At 34.2% G+C, this 12911-nt stretch overlaps 1 protein-coding gene across 1 annotated transcript in view; it reads right to left on the bottom strand.

The window, feature by feature from the left end:
* Positions 1 to 220: 220 nt before the first annotated feature.
* Positions 221 to 12911, bottom strand: part of LOC148947454 (T-box transcription factor TBX20-like) — a 111054-nt gene continuing 98363 nt past the window's right edge. Inside the window, exon 6 of the mRNA XM_089095270.1 lies at positions 221 to 5276. Within this exon, the coding sequence (XP_088951396.1) occupies positions 4811 to 5276 (466 nt within the window). The 3' untranslated portion in view covers positions 221 to 4810. The remainder of the gene's footprint in view (positions 5277 to 12911) is intronic.

The raw sequence follows: 12911 nt of genomic DNA, 5'->3' as shown, positions 1-12911 counted from the left end.
ATGTATAATTCAGTTTTTGATAAAAAAAAAATAAAACTTCCAGTTGCCTTTAGAACTAATAAGAAGCATAAGTGTACATTGAATCAATCGATTGAGCGTCTTTCAGTTGATTTGGCAGGCTATCCATATCAATTTGACATAAATTGCCACATAACACCTTTCAAATTGTCAAAACCTACCTGATTGCACTTCTTTTTTTTTATCTCAGTTTTTAACATATTGAGTTAAAAAAAAGTCTTCAGCTCAGTTTTTCCTCGTATAACTACAAGTTAACTATATATGACCAATATCACTAAGTACTGGGTTGTGTCTACTATGACTAGCATAACTTGTTATTTTTTTTTTAAAAATCACTTTTATTAGGTTAAAATCATTTAACAAAAACAACTCTTTTGAATTGGAAGCTTATATACAAGGGAAAAAGCACTTGGGTACTTTAAAGCTAAACTTTGGCCATTCAAGGTCAAAACACATTAAATCTGCAATTCAAGTTTCGAGCAGTTGTACTTCGAAGCTATTTAGTTAATAAGCCTTTTTGGTACTTTTGTCTTATAGCAACCACACTCAAGATCTTGTATCGCGAACGTGAGACAATCACCGGTTTTCTTGGTTTTATACCAGACAATGTCAGCTTCGGCTCAGTGGGAAACAACATTGTAGCTATATTTTAATTAAACATTTAGTTGGTATTTTGGTTAGGTTAGGTTAGTTTAGGTTACGTATTTAATATAATGCGGTCTGGGCGACCCCCTCCCATAATTCTTTGTTGTAGTTTTCATTATTTTGTTGATAAAGTATTATATCTTCATCATATTATGTTTTATTTCATTAGCATTAATCAAACTTCATTTTTCGACAGAACTTGAGTGTAGTGGTTATAAGACACAAATATCGCCTTTTTTTAATATTGCCTTTTTGATGATAAAAAGGGGGAAATGAAGCTATGTAATAACTCCCTGGTTTTTCCAATCGTTACAGTATCGACAGTAATCGTGCAAGGTACATCTGCCTCAAAACTGTGAAGAATCGAAAGAATGTGTTTTTGTTTTGAGGAGCCGAACTCAACATTGGGACGTCATGTATTTTAGTGGCAAAAGTTAGAGGGGAAGTAGGGGACATGGGCATTACTTCCCTAGATTTTCAACCACTACCCCTTTATTAAAAAATTAATTTTTAATTTTCATTTTAAAAAATGTCTCTTTTGGTTTTTTTATTGAAAAATTGAAAAAAAATATATTCCCCCTGAAAATAAATTTTTTTGTAAAACATGAATTTTGTTGTTAAAAATGAACTTTATCATTGAAATTTCGCTGAAAATAATCTAGTGAGTAATCCGGAAGTTCATTATTTTGTGAAAGACCCGAAAAGTTATTCATTTTTTTTGTCTATAAGTATGTTAGTTTCAACAGTAGGCCTATTATTTTAGTAATTCTATTGATGACGGTCGCTGTATATGTGATCGAAATTTTCCCCTGAAAAATAAGAGCAAATCAAGTGCCATTCATTAAAAATAAATATTTTATTGAAGTACTGGAGAGTGATGATTTTACTAAGGGGTTGTCCACTCTCCGTCACTTGGCATATATCTTAGAGGAAAATTGTTCAACCACGCTTGACAAACTCTACACCACACAAGTGCTCATTTCCACCAAGCCGTGACTCCTCCCCCCACAAATAGCAAACATCTCTCAAGAGTTACCAGGTGCATCAATTTAACAAAATGATGGGGGAGGGTAAAATATGTTTTTCCAATCGGGATGAGGGGGAATTCCATTGTTTTTTTGTTTTCTTCAATGAAACTAAAAAAAATGGCTTTTTAATGAAAATACCAAAACGAAACTATTTTCAAAATCTAAGGTTGGAAAAAAATCAAGGGGGCAATTTCCCCGCTCCCCAGTTAACGTTCCTGAGAGTGACATGCGGTCCATGATGTAAACGAAAATAAACTGCCCCTTGGATCTGACGGCCCAAAAATAAAGACAAAACGCTAAAATGTAGCAGGAAAAATAATCTAAAGCTGTTTTAAAATTCTAACAAAAAAAGTTGTCGCATCTAAATAGTAGACTTAGATTTGTATTTTCTTTTAGCTTGTATTTTAGAACATAAAAGGTGATCAATTGCAAATTGTTTCTTAAAGAGTGCATTGGGAGATTATTGAATAATTGATTTGACGATCCCAAGTAGAGATTAATTGAGAAAATATAGTAGAGAAAACAAAATTGAAAGCCCAGAAATGTCTAAATATATAACACCGTAATAACGTAAACATGCTAACTATCCGTTCACAATTTAACACTTTAGGAAAATACTTTAGACTTAGCATAAATAGAGAAATGAAACAACTAAAACAAATTAAACTATATACGATTATACTTTGGTATGGATAACATTAAATTCTTTGTGGGTTTTCATACACTTTGGAGCTAAGGACTGACACCCTATGACTAACATTCCCCTGGATCTAGGACTCGTACATTAGTGACACGTGTTACAACCATAAAAGAAGTCCATGGATTTTTGGTAATATGCTCTCCCCCTATAGGGTATCTTATTTTTCTCTTCTCCAAGTAAGGTATGGTTCTTGTTCTTGCAAAAGGACCAGGTGTTTTTCCACCTCACGTGGGATTTGAAATTTAGTTGTCACTTGGGAATTTGTTTAACTATACCCATCAAAGTACAGGCACATACATGACAAATATTTTTTCCTACTGAAAGTTTTCAGAATAGCAGTATAGAGTGTTACTGGCTGTAGCAGAAAAGATATATTTCTGTCATAAAGGAAAAATTTTAACTTTTTATCTTTGAACCTAGTCTTTCATCTGGTCATGATTTTGCTAATACTTTACTATCCCAACAATAAAAGTTATAACTAGTTACCCAGAAGCAGCTCTGAACACAAGAGTTTGTTTCAGGGAAAGGAATTTTTATTAAGTGTGTCTATCTTGGATCTTTCGGTCTTGGCGTTGGAGCGTACGCAAAAGCAGAAAGCCCTAAAAGGCAATTTTTACACTATAAAGCCGTAGAAAGACTTTCTTATCGAAGACCCAGCCTATTTCCAGGGGCATATGTATTTTATCCCCAAAACAGAACTTCTTCGTTTTCATGTAATTTTTCAAGCTTTAGGAAGAAAGTCCAAACCCCACAAACCCTTCCACATTCATTTATACCCAGTTGAATTACCATGCCCGGAAAATGAGATTTAAGAGAGGCAAAAAAAACTGTTAAGGCTATTCACGACGAGTAATTTTTGGGAGACTGTAATTGATTTGAGGTGAAAACCCAAAGGTAAGACTTAGCACCTTTAAGCAGAATTGGAAAGGATTTTTTGGATATGGACTTGACTTTACCTGAATTATCTTACCTACAATAAACTTAATTAAACTTAAGAGGCATACTAAGATAATTTCCAACACAGCATGATTAGTAGGGAGCCTATTCCTAGAAATTCGCGCATAAGCGATATAATAATAAACGAAAAATCAATTCTTAATATAGGTATGAACCCATGGTAGGCTCCATGATGACAATGACTCCTTTCAAATAAGTTTGCTCCACCAGCGATATCTCGAGATTCATACGTTTTCCCCTATAATTTGTTGTATTTTACAAATAATTCACCTATTTTTGCGTTTTTGTATTTTATATCTCACCTGAATTTGACTCCCTCTCTCGTTAAAAAATTGATCCAGTGGAGTAATTGTTAAGTCCGTTATGGTGTTTTTTAAGGGCTTGACAGACGTAGCGTTTTCTTCCAGAGCTGGAAAAGTAAACGCGGAGGACCATAAGCTGTTTTTTTCACAGAATAAGCACCTTATTCTTGGCAAATCTGTAACATATGGCTGCTCCACCAAGAATATTTACTTGGCCAAGCCATAAAGGGGTATACTAAGTGAGAGTGATTGAGCTTAAACTTTTATAGTAACTAGCTCCACAAGCTTTTTTTGATATTTTCCAACTTATTGTGACAGTCTCTCAACCTTTAATAAATAAGCGTAAAAAAAAGTTTAAAATGAACGCTATTTTAGAGCAAAATCCTAGAGCAACAGTGGAAATAAAATCCGGCCGTTTTGGATACGTGCAGCCGTTGTTAGCCTGAAAATGTTAGCCATTTACTGTCCAGCCATCTACTCTTCTCCTTAAATTATAGAAGATCTTCTATTAATAAGGACTTATATGAGCTAGAACAGATATTTAGAAATTGATTACATTTATATAAAAATTACTATCACTTTGTTTATTCAGTTGCTGATCATGGAAACTATCTTTGAAACCAAAGTATTTAGAAACAGGTATTTTTTAAAAATAATACAGTATAATAAAATAAAAAAAAACTACTTAATAAGTCCAATAATTTCGGCTTCACATATGGAAACCTTTATCTAGTGAAAAAACTAACTTAAACTTGAGTTGATAAAGGCTTCCAGATGTGAAGCCAAACAAGTCTGACTTTTGTTATTGTTTTTGTATTAATAAGTTTGTTATTCTATTTTCACCGTCTTGTTACAAATTTTCCCGTTTTTACTATATTTTCGTTTCAATTATAAATATAAAGGCAGTTTGGTCCAAGCAATTATTTACAGAAATTATCTGTTATATTTTGACGGAGCTAATAAAAAAAGGTAGTGCATGAAATCGGAGGAAGTTGTCGGGCAACGGGCAGTTCAACTTATGACAAATTTATCTGCTAGAACTTCCACTTGAACCAGGCCTTTCGCAAATTATAGAAGATCTTCTATTAATAAGAATTTTTTTAGCAATGCTAAATGTTTAGAAAGAGATTAGGTTTATATAAAAAAAACATATCCCTTTTTTATTCCGTTTTTGGAATATGCAAATTATCAGTGTTATTTGACGGAGATAATGAAGCAAAAGGTGGTAGATGAAATCCAGAAATTGGAGAAAATTGCCTGCCAACACGTGGATCAACTTGCGGCAGAGTTAATCTGCTAGGACTTCCACTTGAGCCCGGCATATTCAGACAGAACATACTCAGAGGATTTAAATTAAGTCCATGTAAAGAAGCCCACTGCGTCCATAGATTTGTTGACAAAGAAACATTGGAAGGTTGGTTTCTCATAGCACTGTGTAATAGCATTGCTGGATTTTGTATGCTAAAATCGGGACAGGGAGGTCTGCTTGCTGACCATAAAAGGTTGCCAAGAGCAGCAGCTCGGGCACGATCACTAAGGATTGCATCAACTTCTGGATCAGGATGCAGCCGCAACGGTGGAGGTCGTGAATAAGAAGGATCGAGCAGCAAGGTATCCATTGTATCCCTGGAAAATACAAAATCTTATAAGTATTTTGAAGTTCTGTTATCATAGATAATGTTTTTATAAAAATAAAACGACCAATGTACAATTGTTTTTAATTTCCTTCAAATGGCTCAAAAGCCATCGCAAATGGCTTGCGTCTTAGATGAACTTTTTTCGATTGATTTTGTTACGTTCTCAACCATCGACTTTAATATTATAATCTTCTCAGTTTTTCCACAAATATAGTGAAACTGAAAAATCTATTTTATTTATAAATACACATAAAACACATTCAAACATTCTAACCGTTCTAAATCATTCACTTGGTTCGATAAAAAAAAACATAAGGATTCTCTTGAGCCACTGATGGCACATAGTGTGTCAAATCGATGTTTTAGTTGTTGGGTCTTTTGTTAAAAGACGGGTAGCAGACCTATCACCCAACCTTACGGCAGGCCTTTTGCCTCGTATTAAGTAGCTGAACACTAACCCACTGTGCCATCACAGGTTGAATCAATCACTTATTAAATAATAAAAAACCTACTAGCTGAAAAACCCGTTATCCTATCTTGGGAGGGGGGGGGCTTAGACTTAAAGCTATGCTAAATATTTTGTTGTATCAAATTAGTAATATACTCATGTGAGGAACTCTCATTTAAAACATCTTGTTTTATGTTTTAAATAATATTTAATAATCTTATCTTTATAAGACTAAATAGATAATCTTATTTCAGATCTGTGTAAGCAAATCCTAACCTTTGAGGTAATTTTTTATTCTAACCTTGGAGGATCTGGGGTTGATTTTAGGTGCACGTGCCACCTCCTTCCGGTTTAAAAAAATAGTACTACTTACAGGGTAATAGAGACAAAAAATTACGACGGGGAGCTAAATTTTTATCGGTACCCCCTTATCCCCCAGCCAAGCATCAATTCTGTATCCACCCCTGGTTGGTAACGCAATACATATAAAAGTAATGCAAGGATAGTTGCACTACAGACAAAAGAGTGGATAGGGGAAAAATTTTTAAGACTCGGAAATAACACATCTGCCCTTTTCAAAGTGAACTTTAAAACTTAATTAAATTAGTGCCTGAAAACTAGGGCAGGATTTCTCTTGTGTTTCTTCTTCCAAAGGAAGGCCGGTTGTATGTTCTATGCACCACCCGCGGAACATCGTTTATAAGTGAGAGTTTTGTTACAATATGTTGCATAACTTTATATTTGAATTTAATTTTAATATATTTATGAGTCCATTCACAGAATATTATAGGTACAGAGCTTTCGACTACATGCTCGTCCCTAGCCGCCCAGGCTTATGAAAATTTTACCATAGTTTTTGTTCTCCTACAATTCTTTTTCTTTCCTGTTTGCAGCCTTTAATACGCAAAAAGACCGTCTTTAGCTAAGGAGTGCCTATTTTAAATATTGTAAATTCCTGCTATATTTACCAAGATTGTACACGACTATTTCTCATTTTGGACTTATCGACCCTCTAGTGCTGCTTGACAACATCGCTAAGGACCTGAGGACCAATACTCCTAGGAAGATATGTGATAGTGACCCCCTCACTTATTTTTTTCCAGATTATAGATTTATAAATATTGCTATGTTATTTATGCTGTGTTTTTCGTTTTATTTCCTAGTGAATAAATTTATTTTTTTTTCTTTTTTACTCCGCATTTATTTTATATCGCGGGTTAAAAATAAACTTACTTACTTACTCAGAGCAAAGGGCCAGATTTGTGGCTCTATGACACTATCAGGGGCATGGTTTGGAGGGGGAGGCAAGTGAGGCAGTTTCCCCCCAATAATGTGGAGAAAAAAACATTATATATCCCATGTCCCTTGACTATCTGGAAATGGGCCCCTCTTGCCCCCTCCTCCAATAAAAATGCTGGAGATTCACTCCTGTGCACTATTGCGTATGGTTAATACGTTGCACATCAAATAATGATCCACCCATCAGTATCTAAGTGCAAAAAAATCAGATTAATGCTTATCAAAAGAAGTTTATTATTAAAGGTCCGTAGAGGGATATAGAGCAGGGTACGTATCCATAGCCTAAAATTTTTGAACGTAACATTTTTTCAAAATAGTAACATAAAAAAAATACTAAATAATTAATCATAACAAAAGTTATATAATAAGTAGATATACATATAATGTAGTAACATAACACATATTATAATTAGTAATATAATAAATCGCAAAATAATAAAATAATGAATAAATAGGAATAAATCATTAACGAGATAACGTCATGCCATGTATTTCTTCTTTTTATCAAAGTTGTTTATTATCAATTTATTAATCTGTCTGATCTCATTTCACAGAAAATTATAGGTGCAACGCAAAGCGCCAGATTTCGGCATGGTTGGTTAATACGTTCCACGTCAAATTATGATCCAGCAAAAGAATGTAATGACACTTAAGGACTTTTGAATGCCAGATTCACCTGTATTAATTATTTCTGGCGATGATCTGATTATAAGGTGTCAGGCGGCAAATAGCAGCGCGCCCAGGATTGAAGATTTGATGCCCAAGAAAGTGATTCATGGTGCAAATGAAAGTATGCAATGCGTATTAATGGTGTCATTGATTCGTATCATTTGACAGTCTTCTCTGCCAGATTAAATTAAATATTGTTGATATTGATCATTAGATACTCCACATTTCAAGTTTTAATTACATGTTACCGAGTAAAACAGTTAGACACAAAAACAGTTGAACATCTTGGGATGCAGCTAAGCGTACTTGCACACAGAGAACGGTCGTTTGAAACAGGAGGGTGGGGGTTGTTAAAGCAGAAGAGTTAAGTCTGAAAGCGAGAGGTCCTAATCCCTTTGGAGTAAAATTGTCTAGGCCTCTCTTTAAAGTTCAGATCTGCTTTTAATTATGAAGGAGGGGATAAATTTGTTTAATAAATAAAGTTTTTTATTGTTTAAAAAATAAAGTTGTGAGACAGAGTCAAACTTTACCGTAAAGAGTAAGGCGTTGAGGAGGGGACAGCCCCTTTCATATACAGAACAATTTCTGTTCGTTTTAAGTTTCAATGTCGCTCCTTACTTTCAGTTTAAAAAAAAACTTGTTTTTTTAATTTAATTTCTGAACGATTTTGAAATAATGCCGCTTTGATTTTGGCTCACCGTACATGAATAATTAAAACGAAATTTGCGTATTAATTTTACTTTTTTTGGCTAAATGGCTTTCTCGGAATTTTGTTCTGACGTAACTTACGAATTAGCTTACGTATTCTTTCTATATAAGTATTTTCTTTAAGAATGAAAGTACAAAAAAAACTTTAGCGTAAAGAGCGAGGTAATGACTAGGGGGCGAACCCAATCATATACATAATAATTTCTGTTCGTTTTAAGTTTTGATGTTGCTCCTTACTTTCAGTTAAAAAAAATTGTTTTTTTAATTTAATTTCTGATCGTTTTTTAATAATGCTAGGAAATCCGGTGTCCCCTTCATAGCAATATCCCTTTCCCAAAGAAAACTTCTACCATGGAAAGATCCTCCCACGTAACCCCCGATCCAGCCCTCCAACTACTAGAAAAAATCCCCCCTGAAAACTTCCGTATGCTTCCCAATAACCAATACTATACGTAAACATTGGGCGAAGTTCATAACTTGCAGACCTTCCCCGGGGGACTCTAGGGGATTAAGTCATCCTCAAAGACAAAGTTATTGTATTTTTTTTTACCATGCTGAACAAAATGGATATCTCAAAATATTATTCGGGTGACTTTATGGAAAAAATGAGATTGGGAGGGGGCCTAGTTGCCCTCTATTTCTTGGTCACTTAAAAAGGGAACTATAACTTTTAATTTTCACTCGAATGAGCCCTTCCGTCATATATTCTACAACCACTGGGTCGATACGATCAACCCTGGGAAAAAAACAAACAAAAAAAACAACAAATAAACACGCATCCTTGGTCTTTCTTCTGGCAAAAAATGCAAAATTCCACATTTTCGGCAAAAGGAGCTTGAAACTTCTATAGTAGGGTTCTCTGCTACGCTGAATCTGATGGTATTATTTGTATTAAAGTTCTATGACTTTTAGGGGTGTTTCCCGTTCCCCCTTTTGTCGAAAATAAGGCAAATTTTCTCAGGTAACTTTTCTTTTCTCTCTGCGTAACTTTTGATGGGTAAGACTAAACTTGATGAAACTTATATATTTGAAATCAGCATAAAAAATCTGATTCTTTTGATGTATCTATTGGTATCAAAATTCCGTTTTTAGAGTTTCGGTTATTAATAAGCCGGGTCGCTCCTTACTTACAGTTCGTTACCACGAACTGTTTGACAAAGAGCCGGAAAACAGTGTACTTTCTTTTTGGTAGTTCAAACCAACAAAATAGTTTGCGACCTTGATGTTGGTTCAATGATTCAATTGATTAAAGCAACTGAATCAAGAAGCTGTTCAACTATTAAACCCCTACGTGATCTGGGTTCAGACTGGCGCGAGACTCGCTAGTTTTTACCACAGTATTTAAATTATACTGTATCTTTATACTGTGAATTCTACCCTCAAGAAATACTACATCAGAATAGCACGAAAGGATCTTCTGTTGTTTTTTTTTTGTCAATCTATCTATCAGGGGTCAGCCCCTCCACACAAACCCAGAGCAATATTTTTTAATAAAACGTTTAAACATGTGTGTTTATTATTTTGTTATTTGGCCTTCTCTCCGATAGTGATTGTACCAAATTGGTCTTCCAAAAGGGATGATATAAAATTGGGAGGGGCGCCTTGTTGACGGTAATTCTTATATATGTTACCCCTTTTTAGTAGCAAGCCAGAGAATACTCCGACAAAGATTCATGTTTGGAGGAAGAGGGAAAGCCCCCCTATATTTAGACAAAACATTCGAGTACGATGTTAAAATTTAAAAACGCGCGGTTCGCTTGTACTTCATCACTTGTAATAAACGTTCTGACCCAAATATCTTTCGTTCTCTTTTATGGGATTGGCTCCAGAAATAATGTCACAAAAATAAAGCAATGGAATTAAAACCATTGTTACCCCGAAAGAATACGACAGTAATTTCTTTTTTCTTCTTCTTTGGTTTAATGCACATACCCGGCTGAAATACATATTCAAACAACCCCTGGAACAAAATGGGCTTGTTTTGCTTTTCTTTGTTCTGGTAAAATTACATTAAGGTTTCAAAATATTTCAGGCACATGGCCAGTAGCATAAATTCGAGAAAATATAATTGATGGGGGATAGATTTTGAAAATTTAGGGGGGGGGGTTTAGTTTTGTTACTTATCAATATTTTCAATGAACATGCCAAAAAATATATCTTCATTTAAAATTCCCGAAGAAGGTATTTTTGAAATCTAGGGGACAAGACAACTCGGAAAGGGTCACTCCCCCTCTCTCCTAATTGCCGCGTCTACGCAGAATTGTTTTTTACTGTTGAAAGTCACTTATAACAAATTTTGAGGCGGTGAGATTGGGTTTCACAAACATAACCAACATTTGTCGAATAACAAATTGATGCTGGTATATCTGATAGCATCACTATGTGTCACAGAAGAGTGTATCAGCCCATAAATCAAACGTGTGTCTGATTACACCGATTCTTCTGTCGTATATAATTGAAAACCGCAGTTGAAATGGTTTCAGTATTAGGTATAGAGCAAATGGTATGTTGTGAAATTTGATATGGGTTGCGTTAAAATTTAATTTTTCTTAAGCTTTCAATGACGACTTGTCTAATAACAGTTATACTGTGAAACAAGCATGAGCTAAGTTAATTGATGATGTCAAGCCCGCTTCATTCCTGTATTTTTTTAAAATCAAGCCTTTCTTTCATATTCTCATCTTTCTTTTTTTTTATATAATTAGACAATAAAGACTAAATGCGTTCACTTCTCTTAAATGGTGCAAATAAAAAGTAAACTCATAGGATTACATGTTAATCATGGTTTATATAATTATAATTTGGTAAAACACATGAGGAAAAACTGCATAAAAGAAATCTCCCATGAACACATTCTATCATAGTCCTTAGACACTTGCGCAGAAATCGATGCCGCGAAGGAGGGGATTCAAAAACAGAATTAAAAGATAAATTATACAAAAAAATATAAAGTAAGAATCTTTTGTTTTGCAGGGGCCCTGGCCAAAAATCAAGGCATATACACAGGAATTAAACTTTTTGGGAGGGGGAATATGAAATTTGTGTGGAGTTTCAATAACAAAAAAAAACGTTTGGTAAATTGAAATAAGAAGGCCCATAAATTCAAGACATTTTTTGGATTTAGGAGGAGCCTGAATCTCCCCCTTCTGCTGTGTACGTTGTCTGTCAAAGACACCCTGCAGAAGCTCCTCATTGCAATTAATTAAAAAAAATTTTCTCGTGGAAGTGAAACGAAGTTGAAACATAACACAGACAAAACTGATTGTTAAAAATTATTGATTACGCAAGATACATCTACAAAACTACCTTAAATCCACTCACTTATTATATTTTCAAATATTTATAAAATTCTAAAAATCAGCCCTTTACTGAAAACTCAAAACTGGCCTAAGAACAACAAAATGTACTCTTCTCTTAGAATTAGAAAATTCCGTGAGTAGCCTGTAGAAAATAAAAGATTGATTTAGAAGCCTCGCAACAGTCTTCCACAGACCACGGTATCGATAACTTTTATCATACAATTATAATTCTGCAAAGAACGAAGCAATCTAAGTTTTCAGTAAATTGTTCGTTTTTTAAATTCTACCGATGTCGAAAAATATCACGATACAGTTTATATAAGCTAGTTTTGTAGATATAACTCGCATAATCTGCAAAGCAATAATTTTTTGTTCGTTTTAAGGTTCAGCTTCTCTCTTTACTTTCGTAAATTGTTTGTATTTTTTAGTTAATTTTTCCTCGTTTTATTTTTTTAACATACACAATAAACCCCATAAAATGATCTTCCTTTCACCTAGGAGATGAAACACAAGTGTGATTTTTTGTTGTTGAAAAATGATATTAAATATAAGTTTTAGTTCCACCTTCCTTGAAATTTCCAACAAGGTATTCGCAACTTATCACATACTAAAAATTCCGAGGGGTGTGTTGTCATTGGTATTTTTGGAAATTTAAATGTAAAAAAATTATTATTCTCGTAAAATAAGTACGCAACAATTTTTTATTCGGCAACCTTTTTTAACGAGATTTCTTCAGCTTTTGTTTACCAAAAATGCAAGATGGGGACTATAAACCTCCTGTTAAATATTTACGACCATGGATATTATTATGGTATCCTTATTATGCTTCCCAGCTGGTCCATGAAGGTGCCATATGACTCTTCATGACAGAGGTATTGAGACAAAACTATTAGAGGCTCTTGCGATATACGTGCAAACCCTGGCAGAAAAAAAAACTACAAATAAATAATGAGATGCATACTGACAATTCAAAACTTAATTACTCTCTTTCATATGAGGGTAATTGCCACGTGTGGCACAAAGTGGCAGAAAACGTCATTTTCCTGTATTACGATCTTTACTGTTATAAGCAGCGTAATAGCGCGGCCAAAGTGAAGAGCAAAGTGGGCTTTATGTATTTATTATTTATTTTTCATAGATCACTTCGTATGGAAGGAGTTGTCATAGAAACTTTGGAGGGGCTCATTCTATTGGAATTTGA

Source organism: Artemia sp. Qi Xiang Cuo, chromosome 10, assembly GCF_049724085.1.
Source record: "Artemia sp. Qi Xiang Cuo chromosome 10, ASM4972408v1, whole genome shotgun sequence".
Taxonomy (NCBI): Eukaryota; Metazoa; Arthropoda; class Branchiopoda; order Anostraca; family Artemiidae; genus Artemia; species Artemia sp. Qi Xiang Cuo.
This window is presented reverse-complemented; position numbering and strand designations above follow the sequence as displayed.